This window comes from Oncorhynchus mykiss, chromosome 8, assembly GCF_057628025.1.
Source record: "Oncorhynchus mykiss isolate SJ-2025 chromosome 8, ASM5762802v1, whole genome shotgun sequence".
Taxonomy (NCBI): domain Eukaryota; kingdom Metazoa; phylum Chordata; class Actinopteri; order Salmoniformes; family Salmonidae; genus Oncorhynchus; species Oncorhynchus mykiss.
In genome coordinates this window covers 15,662,566-15,690,518 of record NC_143029.1, presented here as the reverse complement: position 1 = coordinate 15,690,518, position 27,953 = coordinate 15,662,566, and the positions used below count along the sequence as shown (strand labels likewise).

General features: G+C 42.0%; 3 protein-coding genes across 10 annotated transcripts; 1 reads left to right on the top strand and 2 right to left on the bottom strand.

Annotated features, from left to right (window-relative positions):
- Positions 1-10,461: 10,461 nt before the first annotated feature.
- Positions 10,462-13,115, bottom strand: LOC110529462 (forkhead box protein A2). Its single transcript, XM_021611642.3, has 2 exons — positions 12,695-13,115; positions 10,462-11,962 (listed from the first exon to the last, which is right to left on the bottom strand). Exons 1-2 carry the CDS (start codon positions 12,761-12,763, stop codon positions 10,778-10,780), a joined length of 1,254 nt encoding a protein of 417 aa, XP_021467317.2. The 5' UTR covers positions 12,764-13,115; the 3' UTR covers positions 10,462-10,777.
- Positions 13,116-22,552: 9,437 nt separating this feature from the next.
- Positions 22,553-25,078, top strand: LOC110529461 (protein CEBPZOS). 3 transcript variants are annotated; one of them, XM_021611639.3, is made up of 5 exons: positions 22,553-22,643; positions 22,850-22,967; positions 23,054-23,098; positions 23,362-23,443; positions 23,553-25,078. In XM_021611639.3, the coding sequence occupies exons 2-4, from the start codon at positions 22,850-22,852 to the stop codon at positions 23,439-23,441; spliced, it is 243 nt and encodes an 80-aa protein (XP_021467314.1). In that variant the 5' UTR covers positions 22,553-22,643; the 3' UTR covers positions 23,442-23,443; positions 23,553-25,078. The 3 variants fall into 3 exon arrangements, with proteins under 3 accessions (XP_021467314.1, XP_090098770.1, XP_021467315.1); XM_090242644.1 differs by having other exon boundaries at positions 22,610-22,647; XM_021611640.3 differs by lacking the exon at positions 22,553-22,643 and having other exon boundaries at positions 22,827-22,967.
- On the bottom strand, positions 22,969-27,949 carry LOC110529460 (CCAAT/enhancer-binding protein zeta). Of its 6 annotated transcripts, XM_090242641.1 has the most exons (10): positions 27,875-27,918; positions 27,549-27,766; positions 27,086-27,144; positions 26,850-26,925; positions 25,900-26,024; positions 25,716-25,740; positions 25,516-25,602; positions 25,366-25,420; positions 25,171-25,252; positions 22,969-23,617 (listed from the first exon to the last, which is right to left on the bottom strand). In XM_090242641.1, exons 3-9 carry the CDS (start codon positions 27,104-27,106, stop codon positions 25,198-25,200), a joined length of 444 nt encoding a protein of 147 aa, XP_090098767.1. In that variant the 5' UTR covers positions 27,107-27,144; positions 27,549-27,766; positions 27,875-27,918; the 3' UTR covers positions 22,969-23,617; positions 25,171-25,197. The 6 variants fall into 6 exon arrangements, 5 of the variants coding, with proteins under 5 accessions (XP_090098767.1, XP_021467313.3, XP_090098769.1 ...); XM_021611638.3 differs by lacking the exon at positions 27,086-27,144 and having other exon boundaries at positions 27,875-27,949; XM_090242643.1 differs by lacking the exon at positions 27,875-27,918 and having other exon boundaries at positions 25,716-25,770; positions 27,549-27,756.
- Between the last annotated feature and the right edge of the window lie 4 nt (positions 27,950-27,953).

Sequence of the window (27,953 nt, the reverse complement as noted above, 5' to 3'; positions counted from 1 at the left end):
CTCCAATAGTCATTTACAACATTAACAATGTCCACACTGTATTTCTGATCAATTTGATGTTATTTTAATGGACAAAAAACATTGCTTTTGTTTCAAAAACAAGGACATTTCTAAGTGACCCCAAACTTTTGAACGGTTGTGTATATACTAGAAAAATATAAATGCAACAATTTCAACGAGTTTACTGAGTTACAGTTCATATCAGGAAATCAGTCAATTTAAATCAACTCCTTCGACCCTAATCTATGAATTTCACACGATTGACAGGGGCACAGCCATGGGTGGGCATAGGCCCACCCACTTGGGAGCCATGCCCACCCATTAGGGAGCCAGGCCCAGCCAATCAGAATGAGGTTTTCCCCACAAAAGGGCTTTATTACAGACAGAATTACTCCTCAGTTTCATCAGCTGTCCGGCTGGCCTGTCTCAGATGATCCCGCATGTGAAGAAGCCAGATGTGGAGGTCCTTGGCTGGCGTGGTTACAAGTGGTCTGCGGTTGTGAGGCCGGTTGGACGTACTGCCAAATACTCTAAAACAACGTTGGAGACGGCTTATGGTAGAGAAATGAACATTAAATCATCTGGCTAGAGCTCTGGTGGACATTCCTGCAATCAACATGCGAACTGCATGCTCCCGCAAAACCTGAGACGTCAAATCAAATAGTCTTTTTTTTTTATGTAAAAAAGATTTCACCTTTATTTAAATAGGCCATGGTGGCGAAGTAATTACAATATAGCAATTAAACACTGAAATGGGCAGAAGATGAATGTGCAAAAAGAGATACTGGGGTGCAAAGGAGCAAGATAAATAAATAAATAAATACAGTATGGGGATGAGGTAGATTGGATGGGCTATTTACAGGGGGGCTATGTACAGGTGCAGTGATCTGTGAGCTGCTCTGACAGCTGGTGCTTAAAGCTAGAGAGGGAGGTAAGAGTCTCCAGCTTTAGTGATTTTTGCAGTTCGTTCCAGTCATTGGTAGCAGAGAACTGGAAGGAAAGGCGGCCAAAAAAATAATTGGCTTTCGGGGTGACCAGTGAGGTATACCTGCTGGAGTGCGTGCTACGTGTGGGTGCTGCTATGGTGACCAGTAAGCTGAGATAAGGCGGGGCTTTATCTAGCAGAGACTTGTAGATGACCTGGAGCCAGTGGGTTTGGCGACGAGTATAAAGCGAGGGCCAGCCAACGAGAGCGTACAGGTCGCAGTGGTGGGTAGTATATGGGGCTTTGGTGACAAAACGGATGGCACTGTGATAGACTGCATCCAATTTGTTGAGTAGAGTGTTGGAGGCTATTTTGTAAATTACATCGCCAAAGTCGAGGATCGGTAGGATGGTCAGTTTTACGAGGGTATGTTTGGCAGCATGAGTGAAGGATGCTTTGTTGCAAAATAGGAAGCCGATTCTAGATTTGATTTTGGATTGGAGATGTTTAATGTGAGTCTGGAAGGAGAGTTTACAGTCTAACCAGACACCTAAGTATTTGTAGCTGTCCACATATTCTAAGTCAGAACTGTCCAGAGTAGTGATGCTGGACGGACGGGCGAGCAGGTGCGAGCAGCCATCGGTTGAAGAGCATGCATTTAGTTTAACTTGCATTTAAGAGCAGTTGGAGGCCACGGAAGGAGAGTTGTATGGCATTGAAGCTCGTCTGGAGGTTAGTTAGCACAGTGATTGATCACATACACATAGTTAGCAGATGTTATTGTGAGTGTAGCGAAATGCTTGTGCTTCTAGTTCTGACAGTGCAGAAATATCTAGCAAGTAATCTAACAATTCTACCTAATACACACAAGTATACGTGAAGGGATGGAATAAGAATATATACATATAAATATATGGATGAGCAGTGACCGAGTGGCATAGGCAAGATGCAATGAATGGTATAAAATACAGTATATACATATGGGATGAGAAATGCAAGATATGTAAACATTATTAAAGTGGCGTTATTAAAGTGACTAGTGTTCCATTTATTAAAGTGGCCAATGATTTAAAGTCTGTATGTAGGCAGCAGCCTCTCTGTTTTGGTGATGGCTGTTTAACAGTCTGATGGCCTTGAGATAGAAGCTATTTTTCAGTCTCAGTCCCAGCTTTGATGCACATCTGTGGCATTGTGTTGTGTGACAAAACGGCACATTTTAGTGGCCTTTTATTGTCCCCAGCACAAGGTATACCTGTGTAATGATCATGCTGTTTAATCCGTTTATTGATATGCCACACCTGTCAGGTGGATGGATTATCTTGGTAAAGGAGAAATGCACAAAATTGGAGCGAAATAAGCTTTTTGTGCGTATGGAAAATTTCTGGGATCTTTTATTTCAGCTCATGAAACATGGGACCAACACTTTACATGTTGCGTTTAGATTTTTGTTCAGTATATATTTAAGGTTTATTTCAAGTTGTACAGATTTGCAGCTAAATGGTGAATACATACATAGGCCTACGTAAGTAAATAAAATAAATATGAGATGTAGTGTACAATATTACAGATTAGCAGTCCCCTTAATTTGAATCCGGTGTGTAGTGCTAAGGCAAAAACTAAAACGTGCAAACACTTTGGGTCCCCAGGACCAGGATGGAGAACCACTGGTCGATACAATAGGCTTCTTTTATACTCTCTCTCTCTCTCTCTCTCTCTCTCTCTCTCTCTCTCTCTCTTTTTATCATTCTCTATTTTTCTCCCCATCTTATCTTCCTCCGGCATTCTGTCAGACTGCACCACCCCTCCTGGGTGTTCTGAGATGAAACCTGCTTTGGGGAGAAAGAGAGAGCTTGAGCTTCTTAAGGGCTGGTGTTAAATCTTTCATAAACCCGTCCTGTCTCTCACTATCCTCAGAGAGTACACGTCGCAATAACATTCACACAGACTTGAGGCACAGATAAGTGTAAACAGAGACGTGGTGTTTGGTCTGTTTAAAAGCATTGTGTCCTATTGTTTGACATGCGTCTCTAGAGTAGATTTCCTCAGTATCTGCATTAAATACCAAGCTGTGAGACCATTTCTTCCTGGGATCACATTAATTGTGAAGAAAGGCCTCTTGGCCAAAATGTGCTATATCCACCTTTGTTAACATGTAATAAAATATACAGACCACCAGAATTCTTGCCTCCCTGACTTCATTTTTATTACAATAATTGTGACATTGTAACAATGCACTTGTTATTTTGTCCTAAACGTGACGCGTATTATGGTCCTTGCAGATAACCTTCGATGGTCATTCGTTAGTCAGTCCTAAGGTGAAAACATCCAGAGAATAACCCGGAGAGGAATGTCATCTGCTCATCACGCCCAAGACATTGTGCTCCAAAAATGCAATGGGACTAACCAAAGAGTGCATCCTAAATGGCACCCTATTCCCTATATAGTGTGCTACTTTTGCCCTATGGGCTCAGGACAAAAGTAGCACACTACTGTATATAGGAAAAAGGGTGCCATTTGGAACGTAAACAGTGCTGTATAACATTCAATGTTACAACATCACAGAAGATGCGGAATCAGCTACACAGACATCAGGAAAGCATTTAGCTGGTTTCCCACTTAAATATTGCTCGGACCTTGAAGACATCGCACATCAACCTTTGTATAGGCTACTGTCCAGAAACCATTGGCTACTGTCCAGAAACCTATGTGTAGGCAGAAACTATGGAGTGTCTTGTAAAGGGCAAAGGTGTTTTGGACAGAAAAGATGCAGAAACATTAATGGTGACACCAAAACATTTTTGTGCCAGACATATCCCAAAACTATTCTAAACCTATCTAGTTCACTCTAGATAAACAGCTGTTTGCCATTCATTGGGACGTACAATGTCACTTTTTTAAGGCAAAAAGAGCTTAAGCGCCTATCTGTTTGCCTTTCAGACCACAGGTCTGGCCACCCAGAGTGATCTGGGCCGGGGGGCTTTGGTGGGGATGACAGGGTGGTTAGAGGGGTACTAAACCCACTGTATAAAAGTCAGTTTAGGTCCACAATTATAGTAACCTACCCCTGTAACTGATGACGCAGCTACTATTATGAGAATTCCATTGATGCACCCATGTAGGCTTGTAACGTGTCTGCTACATGAAGGGGCTGGATCATAGGGAATCCAATATCATTCACCACACTTGGCACCGCCGAAGCATACTATAGCCCATGCTAAACCATGGCACGTGCAAGGCTGATCTAAGCCAATAAAACAATGAGCACAGTTTGTCATGGAGTCAAATGGAGCATAATCAGGGCAGATAGGACAGATGTGGTCACATGACGCTAGAGTTTTGCAGAGAAAAGGCTTTTAAAAGTATAAGACATCTATAGTCTTATCTAACCGATGGGGATGCAAACCGGCCCCAACAAAAGGAGCCTAGGACACCACGCTTGATTCATGGGAAAGCCATCGGCCTGCCTTTGTGGCTGCCCTTCTGCTGTGCAAATAGTCCAAACTGTTCATTGGCCGTCTCCCATTCTCTCTCCCGGCACATTGTTTGTGTCCTTGCATTTCATTTTGACTGGGGAAGATTGCTCTCAGAGCCACTGAGCAAACAGTGGAGAAAGGAGCCTGCCATCTTCCTCTGTTCCCTGGAGAACTAGCATTTTTATTTCAGCTCCAAGCTGTCAAAGGAGCCAAGAGTTTATGTCAGGATTCTGAATGAATTGCTTTAAGCCGGGGGGGCTGGCCACCGCCACTTTTATCAGCAAACGCTCCGTTAAATGTTTCCTACAGATTATTATATGCCTCCGCTCCTCCACTCTATCGTCTAACCGCTGCACGGAATATTGAAACATTTACAAATGTTTGGATAAAAAAATGATGCATTAATTTCACAGTTGCCACCATTGCCGCATATAGGTTAATTTCACAGTTGCCTCCATTGCCCCATATAGGTTCATTTCACAGTTGCCTCCATTGCCCCATATAGGTTCATTTCACAGTTGCCTCCATTGCCCCATATAGGTTAATTTCACAGTTGCCTCCATTGCCCCATATAGGTTAATTTCACAGTTGCCTCCATTGCCCCATATAGGTTCATTTCACAGTTGCCTCCATTGCGAGAACAGTAATTTCAGTGTGGCTGGTTGTCATGGGTTTCAATGGCAAATCATTTATTTGATCCTTCGTTGTTTTTCTTATTTTGTGGTGTGAGATTTTTTTGTGATCTTCATGGAACTCTAAACTAGCACATTGATTTAATTTTGATAGATCTCAAAGTGTTTGGAATTCTGTCCTGTGCTGAATATGGTATTTCTTGAGTCTGAAGACAGAGTAATTACTAAAGCATCAGGCATCTAATAACCTTGCCTTGCCTCGTAGGGTAGCATCCCAAATGGTGCCCTATTTCCTATATTGCCATATGGGCCCTGGTCAAAAGTAGTGCACTAATTAGGAAAGAGCATTTAGGACGCAACCATGGCCTGCGTACATGCATGGGAAAACCCATCGATCCTGTCTGAGGTCCACAGAAGACCGTGGGTTATTGAGTAACTCACCGTGTCTGTACCACGACCCACCCTTAACTGACCATTCTCCCAGCCAGGCAGGTCCAAACCTGTCCTCTGCTCTCTCTGCAGTCTTCTAACTGCATCTACAATGACTACGTCCCAAATGGCACCCTATTCCCTATATAGTGCACTACTTTTGACCAGGGCCCATGGGGCTCTCCGATAGACAGATACTCGTCGATCCAGATATGTGTGAGAATGTAGCCTATGCCTAACTTCCTTTTTTCATAAGCGTTCCAGCGGTGATACATTCACATTTTAGACACACTGCGTTTACATTCTTGCTGTGGCTAGAGTCTCACTACTCAAATCGCTCATTTATTTTTTGTTACATAGCACTACCTCTGAAGGGTTAGATTTAGCAGGCCCCAACATAACATCTCCTCTCTGTTGTCCTCAGCATCTCTGTCTACAGTGTAGATCCAGCCAAGGTCATTATTTTGTGTATTGGCACGGTTTCTTTCACGCCACTCAGCAGGCTTCCCAGTGGGAACCTCCATACAGTGGGGAACTGAGCCTGTCTGCAGTGGGGAACACTATAGCAAAATCTCCATGTTAAATCTCCCACTGATGACAGGTCTTTCTGTTGCTAATGGTAAAACAAGCTCCAATCACATTAGATAAATCAGGTTTTGGGTGCTATGGGGGCATTGGCATTACAATGGACAATTCATTTAATCTGGCAGATAATTAAAATGGATCCCTTTAATTGTCAACCTCTGGAACACTGTGTGGGCAACAGGGGAGTTGTCTGCAGAGAGCCTGTGGCCTTTCTTTCTGTTATAGAGCTCAATACACAACCCACGGCTTTGAAAATTATGTCTTTCTTAAAGCACCAACCTATACTATACTTTCCTGTAGTCAGGGGTATGTGCGATAATGATACATGATAATGTGTGAAATGAGAAGGCCATGAAATGCAGGGAAATTGCTAGTTTTCTTGTAGTTTTTTGAAAGGTTAGATTTTTTTTCACAACCTTACAGTTAATTATAACACTTTCAATATCAGAAATGTATTTTTTATTACATTGCCATCTCAATATACCTGAATGACCTGCGGCTTCATTTATAACCAAAGTGTAACACCACCAGCTGACATTTGTTTTCCCACACTCCTTTGCTAAACCATAAGGTTCCCAGGTTGTTATTGCACACAGGCCTCTTGAGTTGACAGGAGCACTCTGTCATCAGCTTGCAGTGCAGACCATGCAGACTAGAGATCCCCCTCCTCCCATGATGGATAGATGGATGGATTTATTGATGGATTGACTTTTTCCTCAGTGTGAGAGCCTTGAGGAGGACGTAAAGGGGAGCCAGTGAGGAGGTCAGGGCCGGTTCAGACTGCTGGCAGGACTCTCAGCCCAGTCAATGGGACAGTGTTGACACAGAGCTGTGTGTGAGAGAGGGCTCCGTCCCTCCATCCCCGAGCATCAACGCCACTGTGCCGACCGCCTATGAAAGGCTCCCCCACGGCAGGAATTTCGCACCAGGCTGCCATAAAAGATCAAGCAATCAACTCTGGCAAGCAGAGTCCTCCTCTGTCACACACATTCTCACCCTATGGACCAAGTGCCTTCCCTTATCCAGCTTCTCCTGTCATGGTTTGCCACTTTTCAGTGATGTCCAAAAGGGGGATATGCTATGTGATAAAAGGCACAGTTGCTCCTGAGATTGTTGTCATTGTGGATGGAACACGGTTCACCCCTTGCAGTCTGATAGGAATCAGGTTAGGTATCACACACCTAATGGAGAGAGGATGTCCCAAACCTGAGCCCTCCATCTAAAACTCCTCTTGCTTATACAGTACACACAAAAATACAACTACTTGTTTCCAATTTGCCTATTTCTCCCCGGGTAATGGGGGCAGGTTTTGGCGGCAGGTAGCCTATAGTGGTTAGAGCGTTGGGCCAATAACAAAAATTAGATTTAGGCCTAAAACCAGAGTGGAGTTAACAGCCACACCCTCCAATAGCTTAAAGCAGTATTAGGCTACAGCTTGTAAAACTGGTATCACAAATCACCTTGGAGACCACTCTACTTGGGTGTTCCAGGACTAGGTCCAGCCAAAATGGCTCATGAGGGCATCATAGTTGGGTACTAGTGCCTTCCATGGAATCAATGGGCACTATACTGTGCTAATGGGTACAATGTGAAGCTAACATTTTCGAGCATCTAAATGGGATTAGATTAAATTCAAAATAAAAGTATTATCCTTAATAAAAAATAAGATACTAAAATCATGATTTTTATTCGTTGAGCAAGATGCAAAATAGGCAGGCTATTGTGAACTTTATGGACTTAGTTTATTTCATCTCGAAGACCAGTTGTGTCTTGTTCTGACCCTTTTCAAACCGTCGAAGGGCTATATTGCAGCTGGTCCGTTATTTGAACCGAGGCTCTGAGATTAGGTTTGTGAGCATACACTAATTTAATGTTTAGTAGGCTAATTGACAAATCCAGGATCTGCATTACCAGTGGAATTGGAGTGAATGAATTATTTAAAGACAGAAGCTGTCTGCCCGTGTCAGGTACTGATCACATCTCATGCTGAAGATGAACTCTACCAGATGAAACCATGCCGGATAGCAGAGGGGTCACCTCCATCAATACACCTAAAACGTGTCCCTGCATTGGTTATTTCTAGACTGCTTTAAACAAACATTTGCCTATAACGATAATGCAATTTATAACACAAAGTAATAATAATGAAGTATTAATATTATTAATAATATTATCATTATTCATATTATTATTGTATATATTTTATATCATTATCAATATTGTGTCTATATAAATATTGCTTATAGACAGACCTACACATAATGTTCATATTTCATTCACGGTATAAATTTATATTCGAAGAAAAACGAATATTAATTCAATACTAGAAAGAAATGTCAATCTGGCAAGTAATTGCCGATAAAGCACAATGCACTCTCTTGCCAAAATGCATCAATCAGAGATGCTCTCCATTCCTTTTCAAGAGATACATTTTCTTCTCCATGCAAAACTATCCCCCGAACGAATCAACATTTAATGAAAATAAAAACATAAACATCTATCCACAGAAAGACCACAGGCATGAACAAGGCTCAAGAGAAATTGTCCATTGGCATTTTTGAATGCCTACTTCTGGATAGGTTTGTTGCCGTTGGACATTGAAAGCGATGAGATCTTGGACTGAAGTCATCGCAGCATTTATTTGGAAGCTATCTCTGTCCGTTTATTTACCCACAACGAAAATATGTCACTGCCTTGTCGGTTAAGAATAAAACAATATTGTTTTAAACTGATGATATCGATTTTTTAAAATAAACTTTGTATAAGAGAGACATTTGAAATGTTTGTGTACATGTAGCTATCGAGACTAATAGGCATATGGCCTAATGTAAAAATTGCAAATGTGACTTTGAGGCGTTTACTGTAAGTGTATGTTGTTTGCAGGTTATTATCCGACGCATTTTGCACCGATAAATGATTATCATGAGTCGGTCACATTAGGGCAGGGCGACCCAATTCCGGTTCTAGACGGCCTAAACTCGAAATACTTCTCTTTTTTGTTTCTACCTTGGTAGTGAATTGCACTCAACTGGTGTCCCAGGTCGGAATCAGTCCCTTATTAGAAGAAGAGGATGAATACCTTAAGTTTTTCGGCCCGACATGGGCGGAAATTGGGCAGCCCTGCATTAGGGGATACTGTTGGCCCAAAGTGTGGCAAAATGTGGATGAGATTGTAGTCCTTTTCACACGTAGGGCTTCACTTTATATTGGGGGGGGGGGGGGGGAGTAAATGTTTTTAAATAAGGTTAATACGCGTTAGTTCGTTAGTTCGTTCTTTGTGAACATGTTCACGTTTTCTCGGTGAAAGCAACACGGGCTGCCATTCCACCCCGGAGTTGTTGATGTAATCAGAAGTGGCTCTGACATGGGTTCAGTTTATCAGTTAGGATCAGTGGTGAGTCACACGTTAATTGGTAGCAACACAGTGTCAGGGGCTCCATGTGGGACTAACATCACCAGCACTTTCACTGTGTACTGTTCTTTCTCCCTCCCGTGCACTTGTCTATTTTACAGGAGCTATTGTGTTAAAATCGACACAAATGTCATGCATCATATGCAAATGATGTTGGTGCTCGGTGGGGTTCAGGGAAGGACTGGTGTGGGACATATAACAGGAAATCATTCGGGAATCGTCATGGTTGTCCGTCCATTGTATAACATGTCATGTTAATAATAGGCTCAACCTACTTGATAAATAATAAATCATGTGGTTAACTTACGTTTAATAATATGAATAATGCTGTATTATACATTATTTTTTGTGTGGTGCTTTTCGTTTCGTTTCTTGGCGAAAATTGAAACCTTTTTCCTAAACGTGGGCAATTGGATAGGCTATATTGTCTTATTGAATAGTATTTAATACTATATATCAGGGATGGGCAATTCCAGTCCTCGGGGGCCGGAATGGTGTCACACCTTTGCCCCAACCATAGCAAACACGGCTGATCAAACTAATTGCCTTCTAAAGTGAAGATACGTTGATTGTTGGAGTCAGGTGGGTTAGCTGGTGCTGGGAGAAAACTGTGACACCAATCAGACCCCCGAGGACTGGAGTTTCCCATCCCCGGTATATATAGGGTTATATGTAGTGTTGTGTGTGTGTGTGTGTGTGTGTGTGTGTGTGTGTGTGTGTGTGTGTGTGTGTGTGTGTGTGTGTGTGTGTGTGTGTGTGTGTGTGTGTGTGTGTGTGTGTGTGTGTGTGTGTGTGTGTGTGTGTACGTAGGCCTATAAATACAGAACCCTTACTTTAATCATTGATGGTGCTTATCTTTCACTGTTTTATATTTGCCATAATTGCTAGCCTTTCTTAAATAAAAATGCTCGATGTTTTTAACATTTTGAATCATGCAGTTAGCCTATTGAATAATTAGCCTGTATTCTTATGTTTCCTTATAGTAATGCACACATAAAGGTCATATAAAAAAACATCAAATAATACTTTAATATAGATTTAAAGCAGCTACATGAATACACATGAACAACGTATAAGTTATAAGGGATACACAAAAAAATGTCTCACAATTTGTAGCACAGTTACGCCTTCAAATTCATGTAAAAATGTCTGTATGAAATCATTTCTTCCCATATCAACTTAATTTGAACGAATTTGACACTGAGACAGTCCCTTCCATGTCCAATGTCCATAAAATGTGACGCATAAAAACAAAAAACTACCAATTTACAAATGTACAAATTGTAATTGCTAGAAAAAGTTAATTGAATGCAGATAAAAATCAAGAAGAGTTCATGATTGGCCTCGAATACACACCTTGGTAGTAAGAAGTGTCTGTGGGTGTCGAAGCAACATCTAAGCCGGTTTTAGTTGACATTGGGCCCATGGACAGTGCCCCGTTCATCGGTGAACCATAACCGTGATACTGCATCATCTGTTCATACGATTTTAGGTCCATTTTGTGGTGATGCTGCTGCTGCTCCGACGACATTAGATTGTTGATGGAGAAAGGGTGGTTGAATGAATAGTGGTGCTCGGGTTTCAGGTGCGCTTCGTACACGAGCACCGAGTGATGTTGAGACGGAAGATGGTGTGTCTGTGGGACAGGAGTGGGCGCGTGCTCGGTGGGGCTCATTACCTGCTGCCGAGGTTTTGAGTCAGATACGGGCCGTTTGACGTCTTTAACGGACAGGGTATGGTGGGGTGATTCGTTACCGTTACAGCTCTCTGGGCTGCTGTTAGGGCCTCCCTCTGAATTTTTCCTCCCGGTTTCCCTGCCGAGGTCTTTCTCGCATCTGAACCGCTTTTGCCTTCGGAGATAGCAGCCGTTCTCAAACATATTCCCTGAGTCCGGGTGAAGAGTCCAGAAAGATCCTTTGCCTGGTTTATCCGGGGACCTGGGCACTTTGAGGAAGCAGTCGTTGAAGGACAGAGAGTGGCGGATAGAGTTTTGCCAGCGCTGCTGGTTCTGTCTGTAGAAGGGGAAGAGGTCCTGGATCCACTGGTACAGCTCATTCAATGTCAGCATCTTTGTGGTAGACTGCTGTAAGGCCATGGTGATGAGAGAAATGTAGGAATAGGGGGGCTTGGCGTGCGTATAGCTTCTCCTGTATGTTTTGGGGTCCCTTGACCTTATGTTGGACTGTCCATACATGGGGCTCATAACGCTCATATTGCTATAGGAGGTCAGGGCATTCATTGATGGAGACTGGGTGCTTATGGGGCTCATATTCGGATTCAGCGTCGCGCTCATGCCCGCCATCCCTGCTCCCATACCGTGCATGGCCCCGGAGCCCGGTGACATCCCGGCCATGGAGTGGTTCACACCCGTGTTGACGTATGACATGTTCATGGGGTTGCCTGTCATGTTGCTGGTTGAAGTCATTCCAGGCATGCTCATATAGGTGTTCATCGAGTTAATTCCCAGACCGGTGTGTTGTGTCATGTTTCCAACTGAGGTGTAGCACTGAAAAGAGGGCACGACGTCAATAATAGCTTTAACAATGTGAAATAAAGACTTCTAGTAAAATGACAACGAAATAATTAGGCCTACATAAATTAATTGTCACTTAGATAAACATGTATTTTTCAGTCGGTTAAATATCCAATTTTAGGCTATAAATTGTAACGTCACAATTACGTTCAAACAGTGAAGTGCATATACATCATAAGGAATATTGTAAATATATTTTATTCCAGGACTAATTACACAGCAAAACGAAAACGATTGAAAAGGGAACGAATGGATCAACGAATAGCCCAATGAGGCGAACTGATCACTGTGTTCTCCGTAATAATTCGATAGTCAAAATAGAAATGTGCCTATAGGCTTGAATAATTAGAAATACATTTCAGATTCAATTAGATTTTCAAAATATGAAATAGCCTATTCAGGTCATATATTTCGTAAATGTCATTTCCATTCTCCCTAGAAATTCGTCAGGATATCGAAAAAGACCCACTGGGCACACACTGGTTGAATCAACGTTTTTTTTTTTTTTTTTTTACATTTAAATGATATTAGCCTACGTTGAATCAACTTGGAATACACGTTGAATTGACGTCTGTGGCCAATGGGGGTGAGATCTGGGAGGATTTGTAGGTGCCTCAAGTCAATATTTGATCACAAAGTTAATATTATCTCAAGGCTAGTATTGAGTTGTATATTCAGCAAAATACATATATAAACTCTACCCACCTCGGGCTCTCCGTAGTAAGCACTCCAGTCTGAATGCTCGTGTCCTTCCATTTTAACAGCGCTTAGCATTGTGGACAGTCCAAAACAAATTTCCCTCAAAAGCCTCAGTCTCCGCAGAAAATGAAGTGAAAAACGTCTCTAAAACCGATTTGGGACCACAGGCTACCCAGGTCGTTTAGTCTGCTTGCTGCCTCGTGACTGGTTCATGGGTATCTTTCTACCCTGAGTGCCTTCAGACACTGTAAAGCGACTGACGATGACAGGAGTTAATGACGTTGGCTCCTCGCCTTGCTGTGGTATAGCAGCACGGTGTTTCGCTGAGCGCTCAACCCTCCAATCCTCACTCCTTCAGTGCCCTATTTGAATAATCTGCTCACACCTAGACACGAGACTCCTCCGTTGACCGTATATTGTAGTTTACACCTGCGCTGGCTGAAAAGGCCAGACCCATTTAAAAGGATCCAATACATCAAATGTGATTGTTTTCCCTCCAGAAAAAAACGACAAGGAATTTAGAATTATAAGAGGGCTTTATATTAAGGGCTTCATTATAATGTTATTCCCTTTCTCTGTGTTAGCCTTATTAATGTGATTTAGCATCTTCTGACCAACCGAGTATTATTGTTTCTATCAAGGAGTGTGGACTTCAACTCACTTAATTTATATGCGTTTCACATTTTACAGTTTTAATCAAACATGTAATTAAAAAAAAATGTCAAAATGAACAAGGCATTTCCTAAACAGTTATTTTCACAAAACCACAATAATATACCGATGTAAGAAATAGGTCAATTGATAATGGGACATTATGGGTATAAACCACCACTTGAAATACTTATTTAGGCCACATTGAATACCGATTTGAACTACAACATGGTAAGTACAGGGGTCCATGCATCGATTCAATTCTGCTGTGAGGGAGGAATAAGGTACACAGTGGTGTTGACATCCAAGCAGAAATTCTTAGAACGCTGTGTTCCACCTATTTGAATTTCGAAACATTGCAAACATTTTGGGGTCAACTCGAGGGACTTTATTACATTTTGGATAGTCGTCATTCATTTACTTGCCGAATATTGTGCATAGTTGTCTCTTGAATTATAATTGTTACTGCAACTAATATAATTGTATTGTATTTATTTTATTATATGTCCATTGTGTAATAGAAAATACATTAGTCGGTTACAAATGATTGAGCTCTAAACTATATTACATTAGAGGCAAAATGGAAAAACTGTTTTTCCTAGGCCTATTTTAATTTCCCCTGATTTCTTTAGTGGCTGTTTGGAGAATAGAGATTATTCAAACATAGCATAGCACTGTCTATACTCTCTGTCTTTGACCATAATTCTATTGACTTTTGTGAGGGCCTTGCTGCACTGTTTGATATGACGGTTATAAGATAAGTTTATCTAAAGTGTTTGATCACTAGAGATGGAATGGATGTCCACAGCAATTGCTGATAAAACCAGCTTCGGAAAAAAAGGATACTATTGAGGGGATATTAACGGAGCAGTTTAACTGGTATTGTATTTACCGAATACACACGAGTGCACGCGCACAGGCCAGCCTACATCACGATGGAATCTTTAGATCATGGTGTTTGAAGAATGTCTGATATTTAATTGTGATAACTTTCATAACAAACTATTCCTAATGACTATGAGAATAATGCAACGAAAACTTAAGCCATACGCTATATACATAACACGAGAACCATACACGCATTTACGAAACGCTTATGTCAACAAATTATTAATGCTGTTATAAATATATATAGCTTGTTATGTCATGAAGTAATTATGTGCCATTTTATTAAGGCTACTGTGTAGACTATAATCAATGGCAACTTGTGACAATGGGTTGCTGCTGCCACATGGATAGTTTACAGATGAACGTTCATGTCAGATCACCTTGTGTGGCCTCACATTCTTATGGGCCACTGTTGATAGCTGCACCTTTGGGTCAATCAGGGTCCTCTCACAAGCAGTGAAATACAGTACTATAGTGGCCTATTGCTCTTGCCAAATATGCTGAGGCTGATCAATCACAAAGGGTGTCAACAAAGGCACCACAATGGCCTTAAAATGAAGAATGACATTAGAAGTAGAGTAGAACATAGCATTACCCTCAGAACAAGTTACCTATCGTCTCTTTGATTCTGTGAAGGATGTGTTTGAAGAGAATGCACTCGTAGAATAGGGAACAGACAGGCATGACTGTGGATGTGTGGCGATCTCAAAGTAAAGGACAGGCATGACTGTGGATGTGTGGCGATCTCAAAGTAAAGGACAGGCATGACTGTGGATGTGTGGCGATCTCAAAGTAAAGGACAGGCATGACTGTGGATGTGTGGCGATCTCAAAGTAAAGGACAGGCATGACTGTGGATGTGTGGCGATCTCAAAGTAAAGGACAGGCATGACTGTGGATGTGTGGCGATCTCAAAGTAAAGGACAGGCATGACTGTGGATGTGTGGCGATCTCAAAGTAAAGGACAGGCATGACTGTGGATGTGTGGCGATCTCAAAGTAAAGGACAGGCATGACTGTGGATGTGTGGCGATCTCAAAGTAAAGGACAGGCATGACTGTGGGTGTGTGGCGATCTCAAAGTAAAGGACAGGCATGACTGTGGACGTGTGGCGATCTCAAAGTAAAGGACAGGCATGACTGTGGGTGTGTGGCGATCTCAAAGTAAAGGACAGGCATGAATGTGGATGTGTGGCGATCTCAAAGTAAAGGACAGGCATGACTGTGGATGTGTGGCGATCTCAAAGTAAAGGACAGGCATGACTGTGGATGTGTGGCGATCTCAAAGTAAAGGACAGGCATGACTGTGGATGTGTGGCGATCTCAAAGTAAAGGACAGGCATGACTGTGGATGTGTGGCGATCTCAAAGTAAAGGACAGGCATGACTGTGGATGTGTGGCGATCTCAAAGTAAAGGACAGGCATGACTGTGGATGTGTGGCGATCTCAAAGTAAAGGACAGGCATGACTGTGGATGTGTGGCGATCTCAAAGTAAAGGACAGGCATGACTGTGGATGTGTGGCGATCTCAAAGAAAAGGACAGGCATGACTGTGGATCTGTGGCGATCTCAAAGAAAAGGACAGAAAGAAGAAGCAAAAACAGCAACACAAAACTCTAACATGCATTTACATATTCAGAGAGGAATGTGCCAGTTTCATTATGTTTTCCACTGTGGCATAGGGAGTTAAAATCCCCTTAATTAGTTGTTCTACCAGTTACCCTCGTCCGCCCAAACAACTTTTCAAGAAATACAAAGACGAGGTTAAGCTTGTGATTTATCAAAGCAAAATTCATAAAGAGTCTATTCAGTGTGAGATGAAACCACAAAATGCTCGCTGCCAATTGCCTATAGTGACAGCAAATATACCAGAGTGAGTGAGTCTTGAGTCGGGGCCTTTATCCTGTGCAGCTGTGACAACGGCTGTTGGCTGCAGGTTTGCGGCTTGCCACAGTGTGTTTACCTGGAGATGAATCTGAAAGGCAGCGGGACAGGGAGGACACACAACAAAGGTGAAAGGGAACAAGAGACGGCTGTTTCAGATCTGAGGAGAGCAGTTTTGCACAAGCTGGCTGGACCATCATGCACTCTGCACACACACACAGGGGCCCGAGACCCGGAAGAGTGCAGTATCTCAACCAATACACTCCTTTTCATATTGAAAGCATATTGTGGGTTGAAATGGAAGACAGTTTAGATTTCACAGGATCCATTAGCATGTAATTCAGCATTCCAGGTCCCTGTCATGCAACAAGCCTCCTTTAAGGAATAAATGATTAACCTATAGAAATAACTTTTTGAACACGGTTTTATTTCAACAATTGAGATATGCATGTATGTGTATTGTACTGTATTCTACTGTATACTATGATGGTAGTTTATCATTTTTCATTACTGTAAATCTTTCTTCTGAAACCTATTATAGCTGACGGCTTTGTGCCCAGTTTCCCATCAGCCTGATGGCTCTTGGCTTGGACATTACAGCGATTTGTTGTATCCCCTCATGTGAATAAGGGAAATACAAAACATGACAGCACATAGACACTTCCATCCATCGCAGCGACATCAAGCTACCTCCCATTGTCCTCTGATTTTCATGATACAATTGGTGGTGTTAACTGAGAAACAGTGTGGGGCCTTCTTCAGTAGAACCAGCGAGAGCTTCACTGATGTCATTCTCAGCTCCATGACAAAGCTCCCTGCCGGCAAACAACATAAGTGTCCAATCTGTGTTTGTCAACCAGAGAATGCCCCTTCCACATCCTAATAAACCTTCTCCTTTTCAGGCTCTGACAGCAAACAGGCTAACCACAGTGGAGGCCAATGACATGGCCACTCCTCAGGCTGCATCCCAAATGGCTCCCTATTCCTTATATAGTCCACTAATTTGGACTAGGCACCATACGATTCTGGTCAAAAGTAGTGCACAATCTAGGGAATAGGGTGCCATTTGGGACACACCCTCAGATTAGCACCTCCTGCAGTTCTGGACAAACATGGCCCTTCTACATACGAAGCACATTGAGGTAGGCAGGGTGAGAAACAGCCGCCCGGTGGGGAAGCCACCACTCCTTCCCAGAACTTCCTGGGCCGACCCATCTGGACCTTCCCCTTAGCAGTAGCAGCCAGCTGCCTTCCTGGCTAGGCAGGCCACCCTAACAGCCAGCCAGATGTGTGTATCTCAGGTGAGCAAATATTGTCACTTAGTTAAGACTTCTGTGTTCCCCTCCTACAGAGGCTGCTGTGTATTCCTAGGGGCTGCAGGAAGTGCAAGTAGCACTGTGAAGTTCCCTGGAATGAGAACTTATAAGATGCACAGCAGGGGGGGGGGGTTGCTAATTAAACTAAGGGATGCCCACCTCAATCCTCCATCACTAACCATGTACGATAGTTAACTGGGTACGATAGTTAACTGAGTATGATAGTTAACTGGGTGCGATAGTTAACGACAGCATATGTCCCAAATGGCACCCTATTCTCTAAATAGTGCACTAGTTAGTGCACTAACTAAGACCCATAGGGCTCTAAATAATAGTAGTGCACTAACTGTATGGAACATCATTTCTTTTCGGATGCACCAACAATCTCTTTCCAAGCTAATTTCATTCTTCATCCTCACAATTCCCGATCACCACAGCCAGGATCATTCTCAAATCAAATTTGATTTGTCACATGCTTTGTTAACAACAGGTGTAGACTAACAGTGAAATGCTCACCGGCCATTCCAAACAATGCAGAGAGACATTTTTTTTTTAAATAGTAGAAAAATAATAACACAAGGAATAAAAACACAATGCGTAACAATATATACAAAGGGTACCGGTATTGAGTCGATATGCAGGGTTACGAGGTCATTTAAGTAGATATGTACATCTATGTAGGGAGAAAGTGACTAGGCAACGGGATAGATAATAAACAGCAACAGCAGCGTATGTGATGAGTCAAGAGTTACTGCAAAAAGGGTCAACGCAGATATTCTGGGTAGCTATTGGTTAACCACTTAACTATTTAACTAACCTTTTTGCAGTAACTTTATAGCTTTGGGGTAGAAGCTGTTCAGGGTCCTTTTGGTTCCAGACTTTGTGCATCGGTTCCTCTTGCCGGTGGTAGCAGAGAGAACAGTCTATGACTTGGGTGGCTGGAGTCTTTGACACATTTTAGGGCCTTCCTCTGACATCGCCTGGTATAGAGATCCTGTCTGCAAACGTAATGATGGTGTTGGAGTAGTGCATGGCCACGCAGTTGTGGGTGAACAGGGAGTACAGGAGGGGACTAAGCACACCTGAGGGGCCCCCGTGTTGAGGGTCAACGTGACAGATGTGTTGCTACCTACCCTCACCACCTGGGGGCGGCCTGTAAGGAAGTTCAGGATCCAATTGCAGAGGGAGGTGTTTAATCCCATGGTCCTCAGCTTAGTGATGAGCTTGGCTGGCACAATGGTGTTGAACGCTGAACTGTAGTCAATAAACAGCATTCTCACATAGGTGTTCCTTTTGTCCAGGTGGGAAAGGGCAGCGTGGAGTGCAATAGAGATTGCATAATTTGTGGAGCTGTTGGGGCAGTATGCGACTTGGAGTGGGTCCAGTGTGTCTGGGATGAGGATGTTGATGTAAATCATGAACTTTCAAAGCTAGAGATGTGAGTGCTGCGGGGCGATAGTCATTTTGACAGGTTACCTTGGTGTTCTTGGGCACAGGGACTATGGTGGTCTGCTTGAAACATGTAGGTCAGGGTTCCCCAAACTGGTGGTCCGTGGGCATTCATTTGGCCTGCGGGTGTTTCTAGTTGATGATCCCTGATGAAGCTATTACAGATGGGGTCAGGGAAAGGTTGAAAATATCAGTGAAGACACTTGCCAGCTGGTCAGCACATGCTCTGAGTACACGCCCTGGTAATCCTTGTGAATGTTCTCACATCAGCTACGAAGAAAGTGATCACACAGTCGTCCGGAATAGCTGGTACTCTCATGCATAGGTTCAGTGTTGCTAGCCTTGAAGAGCACTTAGAAGGTATTTAGCTCGTCTGGTAGGCTCACGTCACTGGACAGCTCACGGCTGGGTTTTCCTTTGTAATCAGTGATAGTTTGCATGCCCTGCCACATCGGATGAGCGTCAGAGCCGGTGTAGTAGGATTTGATCTTGGTCCTGTATTGACGCTTCACCTGTTTGATGGTTCGGTGTAGCGTGATTTCATATAAGCGTCTGGATTAGTGTCCCGCTCCTTGAAAGCCTCTGCTCTAGCCTTTAGTTCAGTGTGGATGTTGCCTGTAATCCATGGTTCCTGGTTGAGATATGTACGTACGTACGGTCACTGTGGGCACGACGTCGTTGATGCACTTAATAATGAAGCCAGTGACTGATGTGGTACTCCTCAATGCCATCAGATGAATCCTGGAACATATTCCAGTCTGTGCTAGCGAAACAGTCCTGTAGCTTAGCATCTCCTCATCGGACCACTTTCGTATTGATACTTTCTGTTTGAGTTTTTGCTTTTAAGCAGGAATCAGGAGGATATGTTCAGATTTGCCAAATGGAGGGTGAGGGAGGCGAGGGAGGGTGAGGGAGGGCGAGGGAGCGTTTGTATGCGTCTCTGTGTGGAGTAAAGGTGATCTTGGGGCGGCAGGTGATGGTTAGAGCGTTGGGCCAGTAACTGAAAGGTTGCTAGATTGAATCCCCGAGCTGACAAGGAAAAAATCTGTCGTTCTGCTCCTGAACAAGGCAGTTAACCCACTGTTCCTAGGCCGTCATTGTAAATAACAATTTGTTCATAACTGACTTGCCTAGTTAAATAAAGGGTACATTTTTTGCGCCTCTAGTTGCACAGATGACATGCTGGTAGGAGTTAATAAGTAAAACTGATTTAAGTTTTGCTGCATTAAAATCACCAGCGAGCATTTTCTTGTTTGTTTATGGCCCTATACAGCTCGTTGAGTGTGGTCTTATTGCTAGCATCGATTTGTGGTGGTAAATAGACAGATACTAAAAATATAGATGAAAACGCTTGGTAAATAGTGTGGTACTGTATTCTAACTCAGGTGAGCAGAACGTTGAGACTTCCTTTGTATTAGAGATCACTCACCAGTTTTTGTTAACAAAGAGACACACACCCCCTCCTCTGAGCTTCCCGGGACACAGCCGTCCTGCCGATGTATAGAAAAAACATCTAGATTTATATTTACTACTGTATGTTGTTGCTCAGCCACGACTCATAGGACATTACAGTTATTCAGATCACTTTGATAGGATAGTCTCGAACGGAGCTCATTCAGTTTATTCTCCAGTGATTGAACAGAGTGTAGAGGGGATTTTATCCACTCTGACATAGTTTTGTCAGGTATCCCGTGCTTCGGCCTCTATAGCGCCGTCTCCTCCTTCTTCGATTGTCAGGATTTGGGACTGGTCCGCGGTAATTAATATGTTGTTCTCCTCTGACTCATTGAAGTAGAAGTCCTCGTCCAAATTTAAGTTAGTGACAGCTGTTCTGATGTCCAGAAGCTCTTTTCAGTCATAGGAAACAATGGCGGAAACATTATGTAAAAAAAAAAGTCATGATCACTGCAACACAAAAATACACTAAATAGCGTGCATTTAGCAAACTATTTAATCACATTTTGGGTGTATATTTTAAATACAATTCCCATGACCACTGGTCTATAAAACAGGTTGCAATTTTGTCCTGAGGAGGATTCACCTGCAGACAAAGTCAAGTCAAAGATACCTAACAACTGCTATATGTTGATATTGTCTACATGAGCAAGACCAAAGCATTCTTTGACCGTAGGATTATAGATTGCCTTCTAAACATTTTGGTCCCACTTTAAACAAAGTACAATTATAAAGGCTTTATATAACATACATAAAGGCTTCATAAGCACTACAGAACTGCTTCACAAATAATCTATAAGCGTATGTCATTGTCAAATGTGACATAATGCACTATGTACAGATAACTGCCAAAATAAAGGAAACACCAACATAAAGTGTCTTAATTGGGCATTGGGCCACCACGGGACAGAACAGCTTCAATGCACCTTGCCATAGATTCTACAAGCGTCTGGAACTCTATCGGAGGGATGTGAAACCATTCTTCGATGAGAAATTCTTTAATTTGGTGTTTTGTTGATGGTGGTGGAAAACGCTGTCTCACACGCCGCTTCAGAATCGCCAATAAGTGTTCAATTGGTCTGAGATCTAGTGACTGAGACACACACACCCTTTAAACCCCATATGCTCCTATGAGACCGCTCTTTCAATAACTTACTGAAATCTATTTTTCTAGCCATGCATGGTAGCCAAAATAATGGGTAACTGGGCATTTTTATACATGACTCTAAGCATGATGGGATGTTAATTGCTTAATTAGAAACCACACCCGTGTGGAAGTACCTGCTTTCAATACACTTTGTACAACATTTACTGAAGTGTTCCCTTTATTTTGGCAGTTACATGTACACAGTGCATTATGTCACATTTGGCAATTCATCCTACAGTGGAAATGTAATGAAGCTGTTCTGCCCATGCCTCAGGACTACCTGACATGATGACTCCTTGCTGTCCCCAGTCCACCTGGCCATGCTGCTGCTCCAGTTTCAACTGTTCTGCCTTATTATTATTGGACCATGCTGGTCATTTATGAACATTTCAACATCTTGGCCATGTTCTGTTATAATCTCCACCCGGCACAGCCAGAAGAGGACTGGCCACCCCACATAGCCTGGTTCCTCTCTAGGTTTCTTCCTATGTTTTGGCCTTTCTAGGGAGTTTTTCCTAGCCACCGTGCTTCTACACCTGCATTGCTTGCTGTTTGGGGTTTTAGGCTGGGTTTCTGTACAGCACTTTGAGATATCAGCTGATGTACGAAGGGCTATATAAATAAATTTGATTTAATGTCACTCTTTATACACCATTTATAGAGTTTGACATAAGCTTCCAGATGATTTGTGAAGCATGTATGTAGTGCTAATAAAGGCTTCATGTATGCTATATAAAGCCTTTCTTTATAAGTTGTACTTTGTTTGAAGTGGGATCAACATTTAATTTAATAGTGCATAATACTAAACAGACATAATAAAAGCATATGGCATTCATATTTAGGAGCATATAGATTAATCTATCTGTGAGTGCAGCTGCCTGTAGGTCGTCTCTCACCTTTCTTGTGAAAGAAGAATAGACTAAATATTACACAAGTATTTTCTGTGTATATGGAATTGAACCCCCCCAACCATTCATGTTAATTTTAAGAACCAAATTAAACAGATCTATTATCCCTGCCTGTTATCTTGAGTACAGTGACCCCTTGTGGTGAGTTCTCGCAGTACCAGGGAGCAGTGCTAGGAGAAATGCTTTTCATACCGCCCTGAATGTCTCACCTGCGTTTCCGTACTGCACTCGGGAAGTAAAATTATACAAGGGCATGTGAGGTAGGTTGGTATCATATACCAATATAACATAGTTCATTTGTAATACATCGTGCATTTAATGTTTTATGATATTTGTACTAAAAGGTCTGAATTGTCAGTGCGTACTCGCCTTCTCTGCTGAAATGAATAGCTGTCTGCGAATTTAGATGGAATGCATTGCGGACTCCATTGAAAGTGAACCTTACCCAAGCCTCCGTCTTTCCTAGATGGCCCCCAAACCATTAGCACCGTTAGCAAGGAGACTGTTCAAAGGAGTAGTACTACTTGAAGTTGCAGGTGTGCTAGGTGCTTATGGTCTTTTTTACAAGATGAACACAAGTCAAGGTATTATTTACATTTTATATAGAAAGGACGTCATGGACTCTACCTTGGGCTATGTACACCTTTGTAACAACATTTTCTGTTTTTAGATTTCAGGAACAGAATGAACAACATGCTTCCCTCTGTCCTGGAAGGTAAGGGATGTAGACAGTTCAACACACACACAAACTGGAGGAATTGGTCCTCAATTCCAAGCTGCACAGCAATGAAATCAGCCGATATTATTACACTTTTCCCCCCAGTTACAATCACTGCAAACCAGACATCTCCTAGTATACTGTTTTCATTTTGTATAAACCTATACAAAATACAATACAGAGTTATTGGACATGCTGCCCACTGAACCATCATGTGATTAAATGTGTTGAATGCTGAGAGACTATCACTCTCTTTCCAGTTTATTACAAGTCCAACGAATATGCTGGGGTTTATGGGATTCGAGAGAAAGACCTTGAAGATTGGTCCAAGAAGGAATAGAGGTGTGTGAACAAACATAAGTAATCTTAGGTCCAGAAAGTATTACTTCTTCTTGAAAGTCTTTTTGCCAAACTGTTTCTTCTTGTTAAACATGGCCTTCTTCTTCATTAGGGTCTTGATGTCTCTGCCACGGACCCAGTCGTCTTTCTGGGCTTCCCACTTGAGCTGCCTGACACCTGGAGGAAGAGAAGACGGAAGAGCAATGAGCAAAAACCAGACTGCATCCTCTACTAAAGTTAGGTCATCATCTGTATTCAACAACATGCTCCATATGAAATGTGCCCGGTGGTTATCGTCTTAGGGTTACCTTTAGATCAGTGGTTCTCCATCCTGGTCCTGGGGACCCAAAAACATTTGGTTTTGCCCTAGCACTACACACCGGAATCAAAGCCTGATGATTTGAATCAGGTGTGTAGCGCTAAGGCAAAAACTAAAATGTGCACCCATTTTGGGTCCCCAGGACCAGGATGGAGAACCAGTGCTTTAGAGCCATCATGCTTGAGAGAATAGCCTATTCTGTGCAACTTTAAAAAGGACTACTAGAGTATGACAGGGTGTGCTATAGGGGGTTGACGGTTAATCGGTTAGCCACTGAAAATACATTTGACCGGTCATGCTCATCAATCTATAGGTTAACCTGTATTATTTGGTGGAATTAAATTGGCGCGTGTGTATTTTTATTAGTCGTCATGCATCTTATTTATCACACACACCGTAGTTTGAGGATCAGAATGACCCATCACCTGTCAGACAGCGCAAGAGCAGGTCCTCAAAAAGCTAGTACTGGAGTGAAACATGCTTTTGTATGCCCAGCCATTGTGCAGCAAATCATTCTAAATGCAATCGTGTGTTAATGGTTTTGATGGCCACGATTAAAAAGAGCTGCCAGGTTTATTTCTTATTAAAGTGCATTACTTTACATGTGAGCTTGAGGCAGTAATTGTTTGAAACCCACAACTTTTCCTTTACTTCAAATAATGAGGAAGGTCTTACCTTCAAAGTAGCCTAGCCAAATTCTAACCATAGAAATGTGAAGGCAATTATTTTATAGAATTACCCAGAATTTCTGTTCTATTGGTTTCATATCAACTTTCTGTCGTTGTCCAGAAGCCAAAGGCACAATCCGAGTCATATTAGCAGCCCATCCTAGTTGTTGCTATTAGATTCCCCCTTTAAGTTTCTTAAAGGAGAGTTTCATATGGAGCCCCTTGCAATAGAGGGGTGCTGTTTAGAGCGGTATTTTCCGGCAAATTGCATTTTGACAAATGTCTGAAAATCTCATTTTAATTATCTGTTTCATTACAACAGGTGCATGGTCAATAATAGGCTATAGCCTTTTGACTGTAAGACGACAGACTTGCTATTGTTGCATGTTTTCATTAAGCACTTAATGAAACATGTCCGTTTCTTGTATGCATGCATAGTATTTTCTATTGGTCACGTAATTTTACTGTCTAGAAAAAATGTAACAGTTTGTTGACCAGTTAATGAGGGTTGGTTAATCGGCATCAAAATTGCCCGAAATGTGCTTCCCTAGTATGCTCTAAACTGCTGTGAAGATACTGACTCTCTCCATGGGGGATATACTGTGGTTTTCCGCTAGTATCTAGCCAACTAATTAAAGTAATTTATATGAATTGGCCCGGGTCTGTTTTTTTTCTGTTAGGTGGCACACAATAGGACGGATATTTTCAATAGGTTGACTGACTGTATTGAAGCCAAGGTTTACCTGCTTTGTCTTTGTTGGCCATAGCATTCATGCCAATGTTGTCAAACTTAGAACCAGCATTTTCATCCAACATATACACAAACTGTAAAAGAAAAACATTTAGTTTCATACAATAAACTAACTCGTCAACAAACGGATAGACATCAGCACACCAACTTAACATTGTGAGAAATATGACATGCGTGATCATCTCACCTCTTCAGCAGATGCCAACATGGCTGTTTCCTCCTTTCCTTCCCTGGTTTGGAACCTACAATGACAGAATGAACATGTCAGATAAGATTCTACACTCCTGAATGAGATTCGGAGCAGTTGAACAGTACAAACAGAGGCCCAGTTACTAACCTAAAGAATCACTGAAGTCAAGATCCTCTGATGCATTCCTCTTTTTAGAACCTGGCCTTGTGTGTGGAACCTCCATCTCATCTGAATCTTGAAGGGAAGCCAATGTATTTGATAAGAATCAACCTTTTTATACATTAATAACATTCACAATTAAGGATGCCCTTTTGAAATTGATTTTTAAGTTAATTCAATCTGCTTACCAGTTATCATCATCAAGTTCTGGAACTGAAAGACAAATTAGAGTCAAGTGTGAACCTGTAGTGGAGGTATAGGTTAGTGGGATTTTCTACCATATTGTTAAACCAGTCATTTCATTTCAAAATAGTGAAGGGAAGTGAGCAAGTGCACACTTTGGGAGGAAGGAGAGAAATTGTGACATAATACCTTCCTCATCATCCTCTCCAATGCTGTCCATGAAGGCTCCTCCCCAAGTTCATCTCCAAAGTCCTCATCCAAACTGCCTAGGGACACCTCCTCATCCAGATCACCAGCCAAGTCGTCATCCAGGTCTGAATCAGTAAGCCAAGGTAAGTTGCTAGCTAGCATTAAACGTATTTTATAAAAAACAATCAATCATAATCACTAGTTAACTACACATGGTTGATGATATTACTATTTTATCTAGTGTGTCCTGTGTTGCATATAATCGATGCGGTGCGTAGTCGTGAAAAAGGACTGTCCTTGCTCCAATGTGTACCTAACCATAAACATCAATGCCTTTCTTAAAATCAATACACAGAAGTATATATTTTTAAACCTGCATATTTAGCTAAAATAAATCCAGGTTAGCAGCAATATTAACCAGGTGAAATTGTGTCACTTCTCTTGTGTTCATTGCACGCAGAGTCAGGGTATATGCAACAGTTTGGGCCGCCTAATTTGCCAGAATTTTACGTAATTATGACATAACATTGAAGGTTGTGCAATGTAACACGAATATTTAGACTTATGGATGCCACCCGTTAGATAAAAAAAGCAACAGTTCCGTATTTCACTGAAAGGATAAATGTCTTGTATTCGAGATGATAGTTTCCGGATTCGACCATATTAATGACCTAAGGCTCGTATTTGTGTGTGTTATTATGTTATAATTAAGTCTATGATTTGATAGAGCAGTCTGACTGAGCGATGGTAGGCACCAGCAGGCTCGTAAGCATTCATTCAAACAGCACTTTCGTGTGTTTTGCCAGCAGCTCTTTGCTGTGCTTCAAGCATTGCGCTGTTTATGACTTCAAGCCCATCAACTCCCAAGATTAGGCTGGTGTAACGATGTGATGTGAAATGGCTAGCTAGTTAGCGGGGTGCGCGCTAATAGCGTTTCAAACGTCACTCACTCTGAGACTTGGAGTAGTTGGTCCCCTTGCTCTGCATGGTAACGCTGCTTCGAGGGTGGCTGTTGTCGATGTGTTCCTGGTTCGAGCCCAGGTAGTGGCGAGGAGAGGGACGGAAGCTATACTGTTACACTGGCAACACTAAAGTGCCTATAAGAACATCCAATAGTCAAAGGTATATGAAATATAAATGGTAGAGAGAAATAGTCCTATAATAACTACAACCTCAAACTTCTTACCTGGGAATATTGAAGACTCATGTTAAAAGGAACCACCAGCTTTCATATGTTCTCATGTTCTGAGCAAGGAACTTAAACGTTAGCTTTCTTACATGGCACATATTGCACTTTTACTTTGTTCTCCAAAACTTTGTTTTTGCATTATTTAAACCAAATTTAACCCTTATACTTATATATTCTCATCCCATACCTTTACTAGATTGTGTGTATTACGTTTTGTTGTGGAATTTGTTAGATATTAGGTTTTGTTGTGGAATTGTTAGATATGACCTGTTAGATACTACTGCACTGTCGGATTTAGAAGCATAAGCATTTCGCTACACTCGCAATAACATCTGCTAACCATGTGTATGTGACCAATCAAATTAGATTTGATTTAGAAGTCGCAGTTATGGTTTACTGCGAAGGTTAGCAGGAGGTTAATTTTGTAACGTTAGTTGGCTTGCTAGCCTCAGATACTTACTCGGGTTCCACCCAAACGCAAAACCTCGTCCAAATTAAATTCGTCGTCCGGTTGAGGACTATCACCATACATGTTTTCTTTTTCGTCATCCTCTCCTTCATCGTTGTCATTTTGAAACTCGTTCTTCACATGAACATAATTTGTTTTGGCTATTGCCGCCTTAAGTTCTTCTGCTTTCGGTGCCATGCTGACAGCGGCATGTAGAAACACGACAGGACCTGGAAGAACAATGTACGGTAACTGCCTGTTGAAAGAAAATCCTTGTGATGTCTATACTCAGTAAAACTTCAGAACAATATTAGCTATTTTAATCTAAAACGGCATACCTATATTTGTAAGAAATGTCCGGGTTCTATTTGGATTTGTATGTATCGAACAGGACAGTTTGACCTGAAGTTCAAAGTT